The following is a 15343-nucleotide window of genomic DNA, read 5'->3' as shown; positions in this document are numbered from 1 at the left end:
CGACATGGGTTAGGCAAGCTGGAGATGAGTATTTACTGAAATGGGAAAAAATGCTTGATACACCTGTGCCAACCACTGGCTGTTTTTCCTGTACAGCACCCACTCCTCCTTCTCTGGGCACATAAGATAGCAGAAAGCAAGATAGAAGCATCTCTTCCCTTCTGTTTTATCTATATTCTGTGCTTTGGGTCAGAGTCCTGTTTAACTCCTCATAGGCATGTTAATCATTCAAGGAATATCTATCTAAAAACCTGTAACACTCAACCCAGCTGTTCCTCATCAAGGTCAAAGACACACAAATAAGAGTTATTGTCTTAAACCTCCAGATACCTTGGACTTCAGTTACAACAAAGTCCAGTAGGACAGACCACCCCTAAAGCAAGGCAATTACATGTGAAGGCCAGGCTGCCTCCTGGAGCAGTTCATGAGAACCAGCTTGTTCCCCTAAGAATAAGAGTCCTCCAACCACTTCTGAACCAGGACTGAGACAGTAAACAAGACACACTTTGACCAAGGGTTCTTAATCATGCATGCATCTGGCTCCCTGCTGCAGTTCTGCTGTTTAAACTGAAGTTCATGCCAACACCCCAAGTAGACCTGGGGTCACAGACCATCTTTACTCACATTTGATTAAATCTGCTTTCTCTGCCTTTCTGTCTAATAGTCTCTAACTAGCATTTAGAGTGGGTGGCCAAGTCTAGCTTTTTAGAACTCCCAGAACTGGGACACTGGATCTAATACTTCAGTAACTCTCCTTTTGTTCTGGACCAGTAACTGACCACACAGTCCCTATAGCGTTTAAGATCCGAATATCACGTTCCATCTACACAACCCTGTACTTCACAAAAATCGACTCTATTATATTTTAAAATACTTCAAGAATATGACTATACTCCATAAGACCTGTCATTGTCAGTCAGCCTGACTCTTGATCCAATCTGCTGCCTGAAGGCTCATCAGCAGAAACAGATCTGGGCTCAGAGCTAATTTAGTATAAGGGAAATATCTGAGCTATTGACCTTGTTAGAATTCAGACTTGGACACGAACAGTTTGCACCAGCTCTCGCTCATAGGCACTTTGGAGTTCCCTTTAGAAAACAGCTTTAGGAAGGCAGGGGAATAGAGTGCTTGGGATCTATCTAAGACCTTAGCCTTTGACTAAGTGTCACTTCTAAATCTTTAGAATGATGATGGCTGTTTTCATTTCACACTGCTTTATACACTATAAAATATTTTCCCTTAATATGTGCCTTGTCTGACCTCCCACAGCTCTGTGAGGGTATAATATTCTTATTTCACAGGGAAAAGGAAAACAAAAGGCTCAGATATTAGAGCCAGTGCAAACCAAAGACTGGCAGCTATGCATGACAAAAATCCAGCTCCTCATAGCTGCCTTTTTGGGCAAGGAGGGAACTCGGAACACACAGGATTCCATCAGTTTGCATTCATATCAAGTTGTTGTTAGGGATATAAAGCTGACAAGGAATGGAGTATGGGATAGTTTGCCATTCCAACATCGATACTTCTTTTAAACTAAAACTGAACCTAACAAGTTATTTCCAGAACCTATAAATCAATTTTTAATCAACATCTTCTGGGTTTGTTGGCAAACACGACACTGAAACATGCCTACAGCCCCCCACCATAACCAAACTGTAGCAGTTCACATCTATTTTTAGACAGTAGAAAGGAGACTGTGGAACACAGAACACTAGGTTTTGTTGAAAGTCTTAGTAGAAAAACATTTCAGAATGACTGTCAGCATCCCCTTATTTCAGTCTTCCATCTATTTGAAGAATACGTCAACACATAGAGATTTTATTGTTAGAAATGATGCTGTGGTTCTCCCCAGAGTGTGCTGGGTCTCCCCAGGATGTTTTTTTTTCTTTTTTTTTAAATTAGAGTTGGCAGATTGGGGCTGGAATCAAACTTCATTCACTCATTGTTTTCAAGATTTACTCTTGTAATTCTTGCCAAGCAAATCCTAGGCAGATAGTTTCTGCTAGAAGGACTGGTTGGCTCAGGAGAGCAAGCGTGTAGCATTATAAGGCTCTCTACATCTTTGTTCTCAGAGTTCCGAGATAAAGCACTGGTGTCACCAGAGAAGTTTCAGTCTGCCCACTCCAGACCTAACCAAAAACATGGAGGTCTGTTCTTTACCCACTTCTCCATGAACCTTTCAGTAGACTAAAGTTCGAGACGTTCTGAGTTCAAGTCTAACAACACTGCTTGCTACAGAGCATTTGTACCTTCTCCTAACTTACAGGCTGAAGTCCTCGGTGCTACTGTAATGAAGTTAATAGTGAAGCCTTTGGTAGAGAAAAGGCCTCATGATTCATGCTCTGACAAGAAAGACTCTTTTACCATGTGTGGCCTCAAAAAGAAAATGGGTATCTATGAATCCAGAAGTACACCCTCACTAGACAGCAAATCAATAGGCACCATGACCATAGGCTATCCAGCTTCTAGAATCATTACAAATACTTTTTAGTTGTTTAAGCCATTCAGCCTCTGGTGTTTTATTTTTGCATCCCAAACTGACAGAGACACTGCTCTATTACAAAATTTGCCTTGAAAATGTAATTTCTTACCACATGCCCACATATCCACTGGTTTTCCATAAGGATCTTTACGCAGGACTTCTGGAGAGAGATAACCAGGTGTGCCAGCAAAACCTAGGGAAAACAGATGCTCATGAGTCAGGGTTGTCATGACGACATTGGAAGGAAATGGACAACTAAGAAAAAAATGCTATAGGGGGCTTCTTTAACTGAAGATGAGGTCTGTCTGTCCAACCTTGTAGATTATTTGAAAACACACACACACACACACACACACACACACACACACACACACACACACACTGGAGGTGTGGAGGTCAATCTACTATGATATTTTGACACAGGGCTACTTTTGTTCAGATGTTTTAACATCACTTATATGGAAGTTCAAGCTAAAGCTATAAAGAAATAGTTAGAAAACTGAGGGCAGATTAGTTATTTGCAAAAGATGATCCCTAAACGCCTCTGACAATCAGTCACCTACAAAAGAGGGGGACGGAACACCTACATACTAAGGACAAATCCAAAGCAAACTTTGAGAAAATATTTTTTAAAACAGATATCCTTTGGGTACAGGGCCATGAGGGTGCATAGGGCTACCAGTAACTGAAAGACTCATTCTGAGAAGAAATAAGCCCAGAAAAATATCAGTTCAATGTGTACTAATAAATAACCAGGGCGTATTCATAACTGGCAACTGAGAGGAGTCTTGGGGACACTTGGATGAATCACCAGTGAACCCCGACCAAAGAGACCTCCAACTTCAGAAGACACAGTGAAGGGGTGATAGCAAAGGAAGCCTTGGATTATATAAAGCAGAGTAGAATTTGATAAGGAATGCTTAAGCAACAATAACATCTGTTACCAGACTCCAGTGGAAATATTTTCTACTCCTGAAAATGAGTTTTTCAAGTAAAGAACACTTTAAAAAATAACAAAGGTAATCATTTTCATTTGAAAGCATTCTTTTAAAAGGCAACAAATGGAAAATTGGAAAGTCTCTCTAAAAGATCACACAATCAGAAGTTCCTCCAACCATAAACTAATGCCAAGTCACAGTCTTTATTTACCAGGAGGCAAAGTATCCAAAAATGAATTACTCCCCATTTCTGCACAGAAATTATACTGACTACATTAAAAAAGAAATATAAGAGAGAAGATATTGGCTGAGTTACTTCTCCAGCAAAATTAGATTAAATATAAGCCAAAGGATTTTAATTCTACATACTTTGTTCTTTTTATTCACTTTTCACCCCATATCCCTGGTCTCTTTAAATATTGGACAAAACTATGAGAATTAACATCCTATGTAGCACATTTGATAAAAATGTAAAGAATGAAATATCCACATACATCCCATTTATCCTAAGGAACTGGATGCAAAAGAAATAATACTCTACAATGACTTCATGAATACAGCATGCTGGAACACAGTAAACAAGGTCTTCTTCATCAGGGGATATAACTCCTAGGAATGTAGCATTGTTATGATATATACTATCAAGGTTAATAAGAACTTGTTCTCTCCAGAGATAACATGGGTTTTACTTCAAAGAACTAATGGGGGTATCAAAACAGATAAAGAAAGAAACAGAAATATCAACTGTTGGAAATATATCTATTAGACAATCTTCTCATTAAAAAAATCACTTAATATTTAAAATGTGAGACATAATAGCAACTAAGTAAAGTAATTCTTCCACAATGCAAGATCCTGGTAGAGCCTCTGTTGCCCTAGCAACAATAAGACATTAAAAGCATATTGCAGACATCTTTTGCTCCAGTTCCTTAGGATAAATGGGATGTATGTGGATATTTTATTTTTTACAGTTTTATCAAATGTGCTACATAGGATGTTAATTCTCATAGTTTTGGCCAATATTTAAAGAGACCAGGGTTATAGGGTGAAAAGTGAATAAAAGGAACAAAGTATGTAGAATTAAAATGAGAATTAAAATAAAATAAGATAGTTTTTATGTTTTGCATTATCACTAGTATGTGTGTGCCAGAAGACAACCTCAAGTGTAGTTGCTCAGGTACCACTCACCTTGTTTTCTGAGACTGGGTCTCTCAATGGTCTGGAGCTTGCCAAGCAGGCTAAGGTGGCCAGCCAGTGAGTCCTAGGGTTCTACTGTCTGTCTCTTTTTCCCTAGTGTGGGGGTTATGAACACTAGGGGAAAAAGTGTTTATATATGTGTGTGTGTGTGTGTGTGTGTGTGTGTGTGTGTGTGTGTGTGTGTGTTATAAACATCTACCATCTCTAGATTAAATTTTTAAAATACTATTTATTATTACTGTGAAGAGAGTGTGCATACTCTCACATTGTATATTGAAGCCCTCCTATTAACTCTTAGAACAGAATCCATTTTACCACAAACTTTTTTAAAAAGGTGTACATGAACTTGTTTTGTCAATATTTTTCTCTTATTTTCTTATTATAGATCCATTTAACATCAAGTTCAATGTCTTACAATTAGTGAAGATGACCATTGCTACCATGCTGTGGCTAGAAAGTGGTGTTAGGAACCAGGAGTTCCGGGCTGGGAGAGCACAGTTACATTAAGGAGAGTAGCCCTACTCACCAAACCACGCCTGCTGGTCGCCTTGAACTTCTATGGCTAAGCCGAAGTCTGCCAGCTTCACAGCTGCTCCTTTGGATTTGCTAGCTAAAAGCAAATTCTCAGGCTTTATTTAGAAAGAGAGAGAGAGAGAGAGAGAGAGAGAGAGAGAGAGAGAGAGAGAGAGAGAGAGAGACTAAAGTGAGAATCTATTTTAAGTGACTACTTAAAATGACCAACATTTGTACAAGATTAAACAGGGAGGGAATGGCTGGGAAACAAACTCATGCACTGTTGTCTCTCCTGGAGATTTCCATTCCTAAATCCCAGGGAAAGTAGGGTTAGAAAACTATAGAGGACAACCATGGGTGCAGGCTTCAGACAGATGCATTGGGCACTGCAGAGGCAATGGGGAAGGATGCAATTAGTCGAGTTGCTGGCTTCACCTGCTCGCATGCCTCCAAGGACCACTCAAGGTGCACACTTGGCCACTGACACGGACTTAGAAGCCTAACAGAGCACAGACATTTTCAGCAGGAGGAAATCTGGCAAAATGATAACCAGAGTTGGACCAACCTACAGACATTTGGCAAATGAAACTGCAAATTAAATCCCACTTGATTTTTAAGAGTTTGGACTGAAACACAGTGATTTTGATTCCTCAATGTTTCCAAACAATTTCTGCACAAATTTGAGAGACTTACTCTGAATTATGTATTAAAATGGCTGTCTTTAAGGATCTGTTTATTCTTAAAGGCAGAAAGAGTATACTGTTTGCCAAATGTTATAGTTAGCTTTAAACAAAAATTTATAAGCCACTTTTTACTGTGTAATTTACATTCTTTTAAAGTGTGACTAAAATATTATGCAGATACTTATTCTCCCACCTAAAATACCATGAGAAAGACACATTTTTCTTTGGTATTGATCCTTCCTCAAGGACTGACAAAGCACTCTTGGAATGAGGCTGTGTCTACACCATTGTTTCCCAACCACACTGGAATTCTGAAAACAAGCATTGAGAAAGAGCCTTCAATTTCCCTGGATGTCCTCATGGATACTAAGAAACAGACTGGGGATATGGTTAGGAAAAGTGTTGAGTATTATGTACAGTGAAGCCTAGCCCACCCAGACATCTGGATTGGCATACACATGGGAAAATGGTCCAAGGTCTTCTTGCTTTGGATAAGAACCCATGAATTTGGAACTTATGTCTCCACCAAAACAGTTGGGAAACAATAGCCCTTCCAAGTACCAAAACTGTTCTCTGAAAATTTGAAAACGTTGTCAGCCAAATGATTTTTGTTTATGTGTTGACAAATAAGAAATTTCATCGTTTTCATCAATTTGAGTACTCTCTCTTTGTTGAATTTGTTGGTTTTGTGGGTTGTTTTGGACTTGAGTAAACACAGCCTAAACCAGTATTTATAAATCAAGCCAGCCATGCAAAACAGCAAAACCCACAAGCAGAACTTAGAAGAAATTAGGTTAAATCCATAAGAAATTAGAGGGTGAGCAAGCAAGTTTTAGTTAAATACCAGACTTCTTCAGGCGGTTGCTGCTCACTGCCATCAGATCCACTACTATCATGACCACTGGAAATGTGAAGGGGCCTTGGGAGCTTTTCGGGGTTGAAGTATGGTTTTGAACTACCTCAACATCAAAGACATTTAATTTGGAGTTTGAGATTAACATGTTTCAAGAATATTAAAGCACTTAGGTTGATGTAACTTACATTATGACTTACTGTTTGAAACTGGAACCCTGGATATTTATCAGTGTGCTAATATATTTAATCAGGCTAAGTTACTCACTTTTGACATTTTAATTTCACAACTAAAATTTATGGTCAACTAACTACCTATACATTTTCTAACTTAATCAATATAATTTTCTACTACTTATTTATGGAATAAGTAACTTAGACCAATCACACTGAACTGTACGCAACAGCTGATTCTCCTTCTTTGGAACTTTCACATTCCAAAAGACTAAGATTTTAGAAATGCTTGCTAATATACATCCAATCTAATTGGCCAACCACAGACTCATTCAAGGAAAGAGCTCCAATCACTTTAAGTCTAATGGTATAGAAGTTACTTGAGCAAATGCAAGTGTCATTAGTGAGTAAACTCTTTAAAAATTTAATGTGCTTTTACTCTTACTACTACACTGAAAAGCTTCTAGGCAGGCCTCTATGCACAATGCCCCAAAAAACCAAGTCTCTGAATGGGGCAGTATTCATAGCTAGAGATGACCTAGAAGGCCTTACTCTAGGACCTGTGAGTCATCCAAGAAAATAGGAATATATTTGTATGTGACTTTCACCTGAAATCCATAAGACTGTTCAGCAGCAGCTATGTACAGGAGAAAGCAGGCCTATTTCCAAGGGATGGGATTCATTTTAAAACTGAAATCACCGAGATGGCTTTGCATTATGTATATCATTTAGGAAAAGCTAACATAAAGAATACGGAATGGAAGCTGAAAAGTTAGAACAGTTTTTGATTTTAATAAAGGAATCTGCTTTTTAATATTTCACTTGAAAATTGCTTTAAGTGGCTTTAATAAAAACCTTTAATATATCACATGTATTTTACTTCCATAGAGTTTCTTTCTACTTTTTAGAAAGGCCAGCTAGAATAATTTTTCTATCATGGTCTGTGGGGAGTGCAGAAGGCTGACTCACTAATAATTTCTAAAGACACTTTTAGTGGGAACTGGCATATTTGTTTTGGGTTTTCTTGAATCACTCTTAACATTTAATTTGAAACTATATTGTACTATAAAAGTCCATTGCTGAGAGTTCAAACTCAGAATGCTTAAGAAAGGAATACATCTGTTACCAGGTTACACCAAGGCAGAACAATTAGAATGTCGGTGAGTGCATGACTGCCTCCTTAGGAAGAATTTCCACCACATTCCAGTTGTTACTATGTCATTATTTTGACTTCCTAGGATGAACATGACAGGTAGGATCAAAAGCAGAGATCTTCCAACACATCTGCACATGAACACTGACTCAGGAACATGAGGGAATTGGGCATAATGATGACTTAGAAAAAAATGTGAGTTCAAGATTCATGTCCTCTCACTCCGATGCTGTAGACTTGGGCAACCCATGGACTGATCACTTCCTTCATCTCTCAAGTGGTATTATGAGGCTACTGAATTGTATCTCATGACAATATCTAGTGGATGTGCAACATAAGAACACCATACTTTGTAGGGACAATATACACTGTGGTGATCAGGTACTACATTCTCCATGGCTGGCCATTTCAATGTGCAGAAACAATTTCAATCTGTAATGCATGTTTAAAATTGAAGAAATGTTCATACAAATCCCTATGTTAGCATGTATACTTTGCCATGATCTCTACGTGCTTACAAAGCGATCACTTTTTAGGTTGGTTTTTAAATAGAGTCTCCTGACATTCTCATACATAGGTTCCTTCCCCACCCCATTGCTTCCTAATGGTGCAGAATTTTCCACGACATCTGGTCTCAGTGTCAACAACCATTTATAGCATATCAGCTGCAACGAGCAGCAACTGTGTACAAGTTTTGTTCTGTGTTTCCATATGGATATGAAAGCAATAGCTTTCAGGAGGATGTAAAGACTTATTAAAATTATTCAAATATCTTAAAGTACTTAAGCAAGTTGTGGAACCACCCTTAGAACTAGTGGAGACTTGAAAGAGAAAATAAATCTCAAGCCCCTCAGTTTATGAAGGTAGAGATGTCCAAAAAGAAGAGTCTGGGGCTTGGTGCTAGATATCTTAATTGCTCCACTCTTTGGAGCACAAAAATGTGTGTGTGTGTTGGGGGGGGGTTACATGTGTGCATGCACCTGTGCACAAAGAGGCCAATATGAAGTATTTTGCTCTATCGTGCCCCACTTTACTTTTTGAGACAGGGCCTTTCATTGAACGTGGAATTTAGTGAGTGGCTAGGCTGGCTAGCCAGTGTGCTCCTGGGATCCTGCTATCTGGGACCACAGGGGTGTGGTAACAGACTTTTATATGAGTGTTAGAGATCCAAAATCAGTTCCTCATGCGTAGGCAGCAAGCACTTTACCTACTGAGAAATCTCTTCAGCTCCATAATTATTCTTTTATAGATTTGGCACTTATAGTGGTTTGAATGAGAATGGCTTCCATAGGCTCATAGATTTGAATACCAGGGAGTGGTACTCTTTGAAAGCATTAGAAGGTGTGGCCTTGTTGGCAGAGTGTGTCAATAGAGGTGGGCTTTGAGGTCTCAAAAAGCCTATTCCAAGCCCAGAGCCTCTCTGTTCTTGTTGCCTATTGATCTCAATGTATAACTCTCAGCTACTTCTCTGGCACTATGTCTGCCTGCATGCAACCACGCTCCCTTCCATGATGATAATGAACTAAGCCTCTGAACTGTAAGCAAGCCCCAACTGAACGCTTTCTTTTTATAAGAGTTGCTGTAGTCATGCTGTCACTTCACAGCAATAGAACACAGATATGGTTTGTTTTCATAAGGTAGTCTATTTGTTAGGTATTTTGAAGTAATCAAACATAACTGCCACCTACATCTAAATAAAATAAGGGAAAACTTAGGAAACATAAGACATGATCTTAATCTTGAGTCTTTAATTAGCACTCCTTTAATTAAGGAGTTAATCTGGAGAAGGCAATGATCACATGAACATTGGTCACAGGGTTTATCTGGCATGTATGTGATCATTGCCTATATAGTAAGATTCAATCACTAGAAACATACATGTCAAATAAGTGATTTACTTTTACCATTTTTATTTTTTATTATGAAAGTATCAAATGATTTTATTGTGACATATTGATTGTCAAATTTCCCTAGATATTATTTGTAATGAATTTTAAAGGCATTTTAAAATTCCTTTCCTTTATTTTAAAATCTCAATACACTGAAGAGAAGCTAACTATTCTCTGCTTTGATATGTTTTCAGTCACCCTTTCTTTTGCCAGAGAAGGTATGAGGAAAGCTCCCGGAAATCAACTCAACGGAATTTTGCCCAAGCTGGAAAGCTTGAATGCCATCTCCACTTGTTTCATTTGTGCACTGGCACAGATGGTTTTAACTTTCATTTAATTTTTTTTTTTTTTTACAGGAGTGAATTCCTGATTTCATGTATTGAAAACAGAGGGCTTCCGGCTGATGCATGCACTTGAGCATCAATCAGGGTGCCATACTTCTGATATCATATACAGGCAGGCAGATTCACTGGAACTATTCTGCTTCCCATACCTGTCTCTTAGTTTACTTCTGTACTCTAAGTAAACCTTGCTGAGTGGACTGAAAGAAGCAGAGTGGACTATCATGACTACCCGACAGTCACTGCTTTTCTATGACCTCACACACCCTAGACACACAAAAAATGACAGAATGACCCCTTAACATATTAGATTTTCACATACATTCCTTTTTAGATAGCTAGACAAATGCTATGTGGAAATGATTGTCCTTTAAGCTTTTATCTAAAGACAGTTCTGAGAAAAACAGAATACTAGATTTTCTAACTATTCCAAATTTTGAATTCACAATATGATCTATCTACTATCACAGCTAACAAAGATTTACTGAATGCTTTGAGTTAGTTCTGCTCTCCAATTTTACTTTCTACTCCAATCATAAATTTCTATGAGGTAGTCATAAACATCTCCAGAATTAAAGTTATCTATCTATTATCTATCATCTATCCATCCATCTGTCCATTTATCCTTCCATCCATCTGTTTACCTACCTACATGATGATTTTTCCATTACATGCTACTAAAAAAAAGTGGCCAATAGAAGAGCAGCATCCTCTGCTGAGGGATACACAGAGGTTCCTTTTGTTGCTAATATCTTCAATTGTGCCCTGAAGCTTCCTACTTATCCAACAACACTATAATCATTACTGCTAGAACCTCTAATCCTACCTAGATATGAATCAATGGTCCCATTACTGGGAACATATATATTGGTGTTCATGTGTCCACTGAGAATAGGCTGGTGGTGACTGATCTCCTCCCTCAATCTTTGAACCATCTTCTGTTTCTTTTCCTCAATTTGTCTGCTGTGCCTTAGTCTTGGTTCTGGGTGCCAATAAATTTATATCTTATAGATTCCAGATGATGGCAGTTAATTAAATATTCAAAATAGTGAGCATTGTTATTTTAAGATATAATTATCCTATTTTATGGATAATCTGTTATGACTGCTCTTACAAGTATGTGTTTATATACATTTATTCTTCTGTTTGAATTTTATCTGTTCCTGAATTGAAGAAGTATGTTGCAAGCATGTTAGGGTCCTTTGCTAGGCAGGTGTTGGTCTACCTTAAAGTGTACAACAGCCACAAGTATCTTTGATAATGATAATAAACACAGCACTGTGTATGTTCTTCCTCAAAGTGATTTAGATGAACTAAACCACATGCATTCAGTATCTAAATAATTCTATGTGAACTAACATAAAAATCAGGATAAAGAAATGAAGACAGGAGGTGTAGGAACCATGAGGAAAACTTGGTTTAAAGCCTGGTGATGAATGCCTTTATACTTGACTACATTGGTAAACATGGTACTTCCAGTAGCGTATTCATCACATAGAATGAATTCATTTGGTAAAAAAGGCACAAAATAAAGTCAGGGGTTTAACACACTTACATGTACATATGATGCCTTTATTGTACAAGTTTTTAACTCTATTAGCATGACCAGGAAGTGGTCTACTGACAAGCACTGGGAAGCAGACTCTGTAGGAGTCTATCCAAGTCATCAATTTGACAAAACTAGGTCATCAGCAATTATAGAAATTACAGAAAGTGCTCTCAAAAGTCCATCTCCATCTTTTCTGAAGATCAGAGAAGCATGATGGAGAAGCCAGGGCACAAAGTGCACTATTTCTTTTGGTAGTAAGCCTTGCTAGAAAGCACTTGCCCAGATTTTTGATCACTGAGTTTAGATCGTATATCAGAAAACTGTTTCTTTCACAGCCAATGTCCCAGGTCCACTGCCATCTCTGAGTCAAGTTTCACTTTTTGAAGGTCTTGTCTGAGTCTGGAGATATAACAGCAAATTCATATCTTGATCCCATAAAACATCCCATACAATTGAGGGAAGAGGATTCCTACTTTTTTATGTTTGGCCTTAGAATATACATTTGCTCACATAAATGCAGTAACGTATTCCAAGTGGGTCTCAGAGATCTGATAAAACAGAACAAATGGTGTGTATATCGACACAAGCCCAGTGGAAAAGTAAGGTCCCGTGGGTCCTGACAGCTAACACGAAGGGGTTCTGATTGCTCCCTTGGCAACTAATGAATTTTTGACACGATTGTCCAAGATAGGACTTTTCAAAGGAACGTATTTTTTTCTTTTTCCTGATACATATATGTGGTAAGTGTTAGAAATGTGCAATATTATATCCTGACTCTTTCAAAGAAAATACCCTCTAGCATAGCTTAGTTTTTCATAGTTAAAATTCTCAGAGTCAACTGAAGTTGAAAGAGTCCAGAAAACAAAGTCAATGTTTTGGTACAAATCCTACCTTTGAACATTAAGTGAAATTCATAGTTTGTTATAGACCCAGAAGTGTGTGTATGAGAATGTCCAGGTTCTTCTGCTGAAGACTACATTGCCTCTGTAGTGAAGCCTGGAAAAGCTGGGATTGCCAACAAAGAATTGAAACCATAATAAACCACGAAGCACACTGGCTACCCTCCCCCAACCCGATGGCTTTATTTCATTTGCTATTTTAGGTTTCTCTGTTTCTCAGAAATACAAGTGAAGCTAGAATGATGACAGATGGGAATCAGGAAATTAATGGAAGAGTCCCCCAAACTATCTCATTCCAAATGATCTAAAAATTCCTTGTTCTGGGTGATAACAGGAACTGAGTAAACTCTTACAACTATTAGTGAGCACCCATAGAAAATATGTGTGCTTCATATGCTTGATCTGATATAATCTTTTTCATAGATCATAATATCTGGGCCCCTAGAAATGCAAATAAAAGAAGCAAGACACCTACAGTCCTAGAATTCCAAGAATTACTGGTAGGGGAAAGAGTTTAGAGTTCAAAATGGCACTCAATCGCTGGAGCTAAGCCTATGTTTATAATTGTGAAAATTATTTATATAATATTAGGTATACAGTATAAATGTAAAATATCATGTTTCATCAATGTCTACAGAACTAGTTTACAGCGAAGGAAAAATCATAAAATTTAAAGTCATCTTAAACTATATGCTCATTCCTTGGAGTATGGACATAAAGCAAGTTATTTATTGTTAATGTTAGAAAACTATTTCTGAAAGATAGGGATTTATCTGTCTCAAGTATATGGTAGGAGATGAAATGAGAGGCTGTGATTAGGGGAAGCACGTGGATACATGTGTTGGAATGAGTCCACATAGCTGTATTACTTGAATTTTTGCCTTTCCTGGTATAACAGCAGCTGAACAGTCTTTAGGAACTGTGTGGTTCTTCCTTTATCTTCTCCAACAGCATTACTCACCTTCAGGTCCCGATGGACTACGCCCATCTGATGGCAGTGTAGCACAGCCTCCAGGATCTGCTGAATGCAATGACTGCATGCAAACACCAGGGGGCGTGTGTTAGTTCCAAGCTTACACTCACTGTCTGTATACCCTCAGAGAGACCGGGTTAAAGAGCAAAGGGAGAGGACAACTAGTGTCGAATTTATCTCCTTCAATCATAGTAACACATTGCTCAAGAAGAGTGACTACTACCACGGAACAATCAGGATATTGCCAGCTGTGAGCCATGATGTGTATTAACTTGTTCTAAAAAGATCCATTTGGACAATATCTCATTTTGTTCTGGAGCTCATTTCCTGGTTATAAATTCTTCCAGGAAATGAACTGGAACACAAATATAATCTTGTAGTTGTTGTGCTCTGCTGCTATTCCACACACACACAAACTCTTTCCCATTTTTACAGTATTGTTCTAAAAGTTGTCCTGTTAGTACACAAGGCACCGTTAGGTTTAAATGAGGACACACAGTGAATTTTTGACAATCGTGGCGTCTTGTGCTGTAGGCTAGCTGGCAATTGTTACCCCTCGCCTAGGGTTCATCAGGCTCAAGTGAGCAATGTGTAGCCAGTTGTCCTGCTTCAGCAACCCATGGTCTCAGAACAGAAGTGGTGTGTAAATCTATAGGCAGACATACATCACAGGCCAGGTTCCCTTTCCTGCTATGATGTATATTTAGCCTGTAGATGAGCAAACTGAGGAGGCATCATGCATTGTCATCTCATTATTCACGTCAAGAAAACGTCGGGAAAGGCATTGGAGACACCATGTTCGATACCCCCCACCTCTGCCCTTTCCCCGGAGAAACAAAACAGAATAAAACCAAAGAAACGTCTTTGATTCCGATTTACAGACTCCATATACTGACCTTCAGGTCCCTGTGAACTATGCCATTTAGGTGACAATGATTTACACTCTCTAGAATCTGTTGTATACAATGACTGCAAGATACAAGGGCAGAATGGGAGGGAGAACATTTTAAAGGCACATAATCACACTGGATACAAAATAAAATGAAGGTTCAAACAAAACAAAACAAACAAATGAAATTATATTTATTCACACTTTTCTTAGCTTTACACCAGGGTTAAATAATGTTGAATAAAGCTAATTCTGATTTTTATTAAAATGACATCCAACATATAATTTGTGACATATTCAGACAAAACAATTTAAGCTGTGTTTCTTCTTGCTAGTCTACAGATTAAGTCATCTGTTATAGATGTCAGGATCTCCACAGTCAGGAAGAAAATTTGATGTTTAGTTCCCAAAATGTCCTGGGAAGATTATCCAGAGACATAAAATTTCCATGTGTTTGTCATACACAATCTAAACTGTTTAAGATCTGAGGTCACAATTAAACATGTTGAAATAAGAGGGTAAACACAGATGAAGTGGTAGGTGAAACAGGGATTTAAAAAAAAAAAAGGAAGGACACATGTACCAGTGATTTAGAAGGGGTGCCTCCTGTATAACACAGGAATAAGAAAATGAATTCAAGCTCCAAGAGGGCAGGGGGATCCAGAGAAGACCTATGACATAAAATAAACCTCTTGCACAGTAAGAAAACTCTGGGGGAAGGGCTAAGGAGTTTGCAATAGGTTTAAGATCCCCTGGAGACTGGTAATTGTTAAATCTATTTCTATACCCTTTAGTGAAGGAAGTTTTACTT

The 15343-nt window shown here is 38.2% G+C and overlaps 1 protein-coding gene across 2 annotated transcripts in view; it reads right to left on the bottom strand.

Moving 5' to 3' along the window:
* The window catches only part of Camk2d (calcium/calmodulin dependent protein kinase II delta), a 249890-nt gene that overhangs the window by 70507 nt on the left and 164040 nt on the right, over positions 1-15343 (bottom strand). For both annotated transcript variants that reach the window (XM_059266205.1, XM_059266204.1), the window contains exons 6-8: positions 14540-14612; positions 5144-5246; positions 2592-2675 (exon numbers count right to left, since the gene is read on the bottom strand). In XM_059266205.1, the coding sequence (XP_059122188.1) occupies positions 2592-2675; positions 5144-5246; positions 14540-14612 (260 nt within the window). The remainder of the gene's footprint in view (positions 1-2591; positions 2676-5143; positions 5247-14539; positions 14613-15343) is intronic.

Source organism: Peromyscus eremicus, chromosome 6 (assembly GCF_949786415.1).
Source record: "Peromyscus eremicus chromosome 6, PerEre_H2_v1, whole genome shotgun sequence".
Taxonomy (NCBI): Eukaryota; Metazoa; Chordata; class Mammalia; order Rodentia; family Cricetidae; genus Peromyscus; species Peromyscus eremicus.
This window is presented reverse-complemented; position numbering and strand designations above follow the sequence as displayed.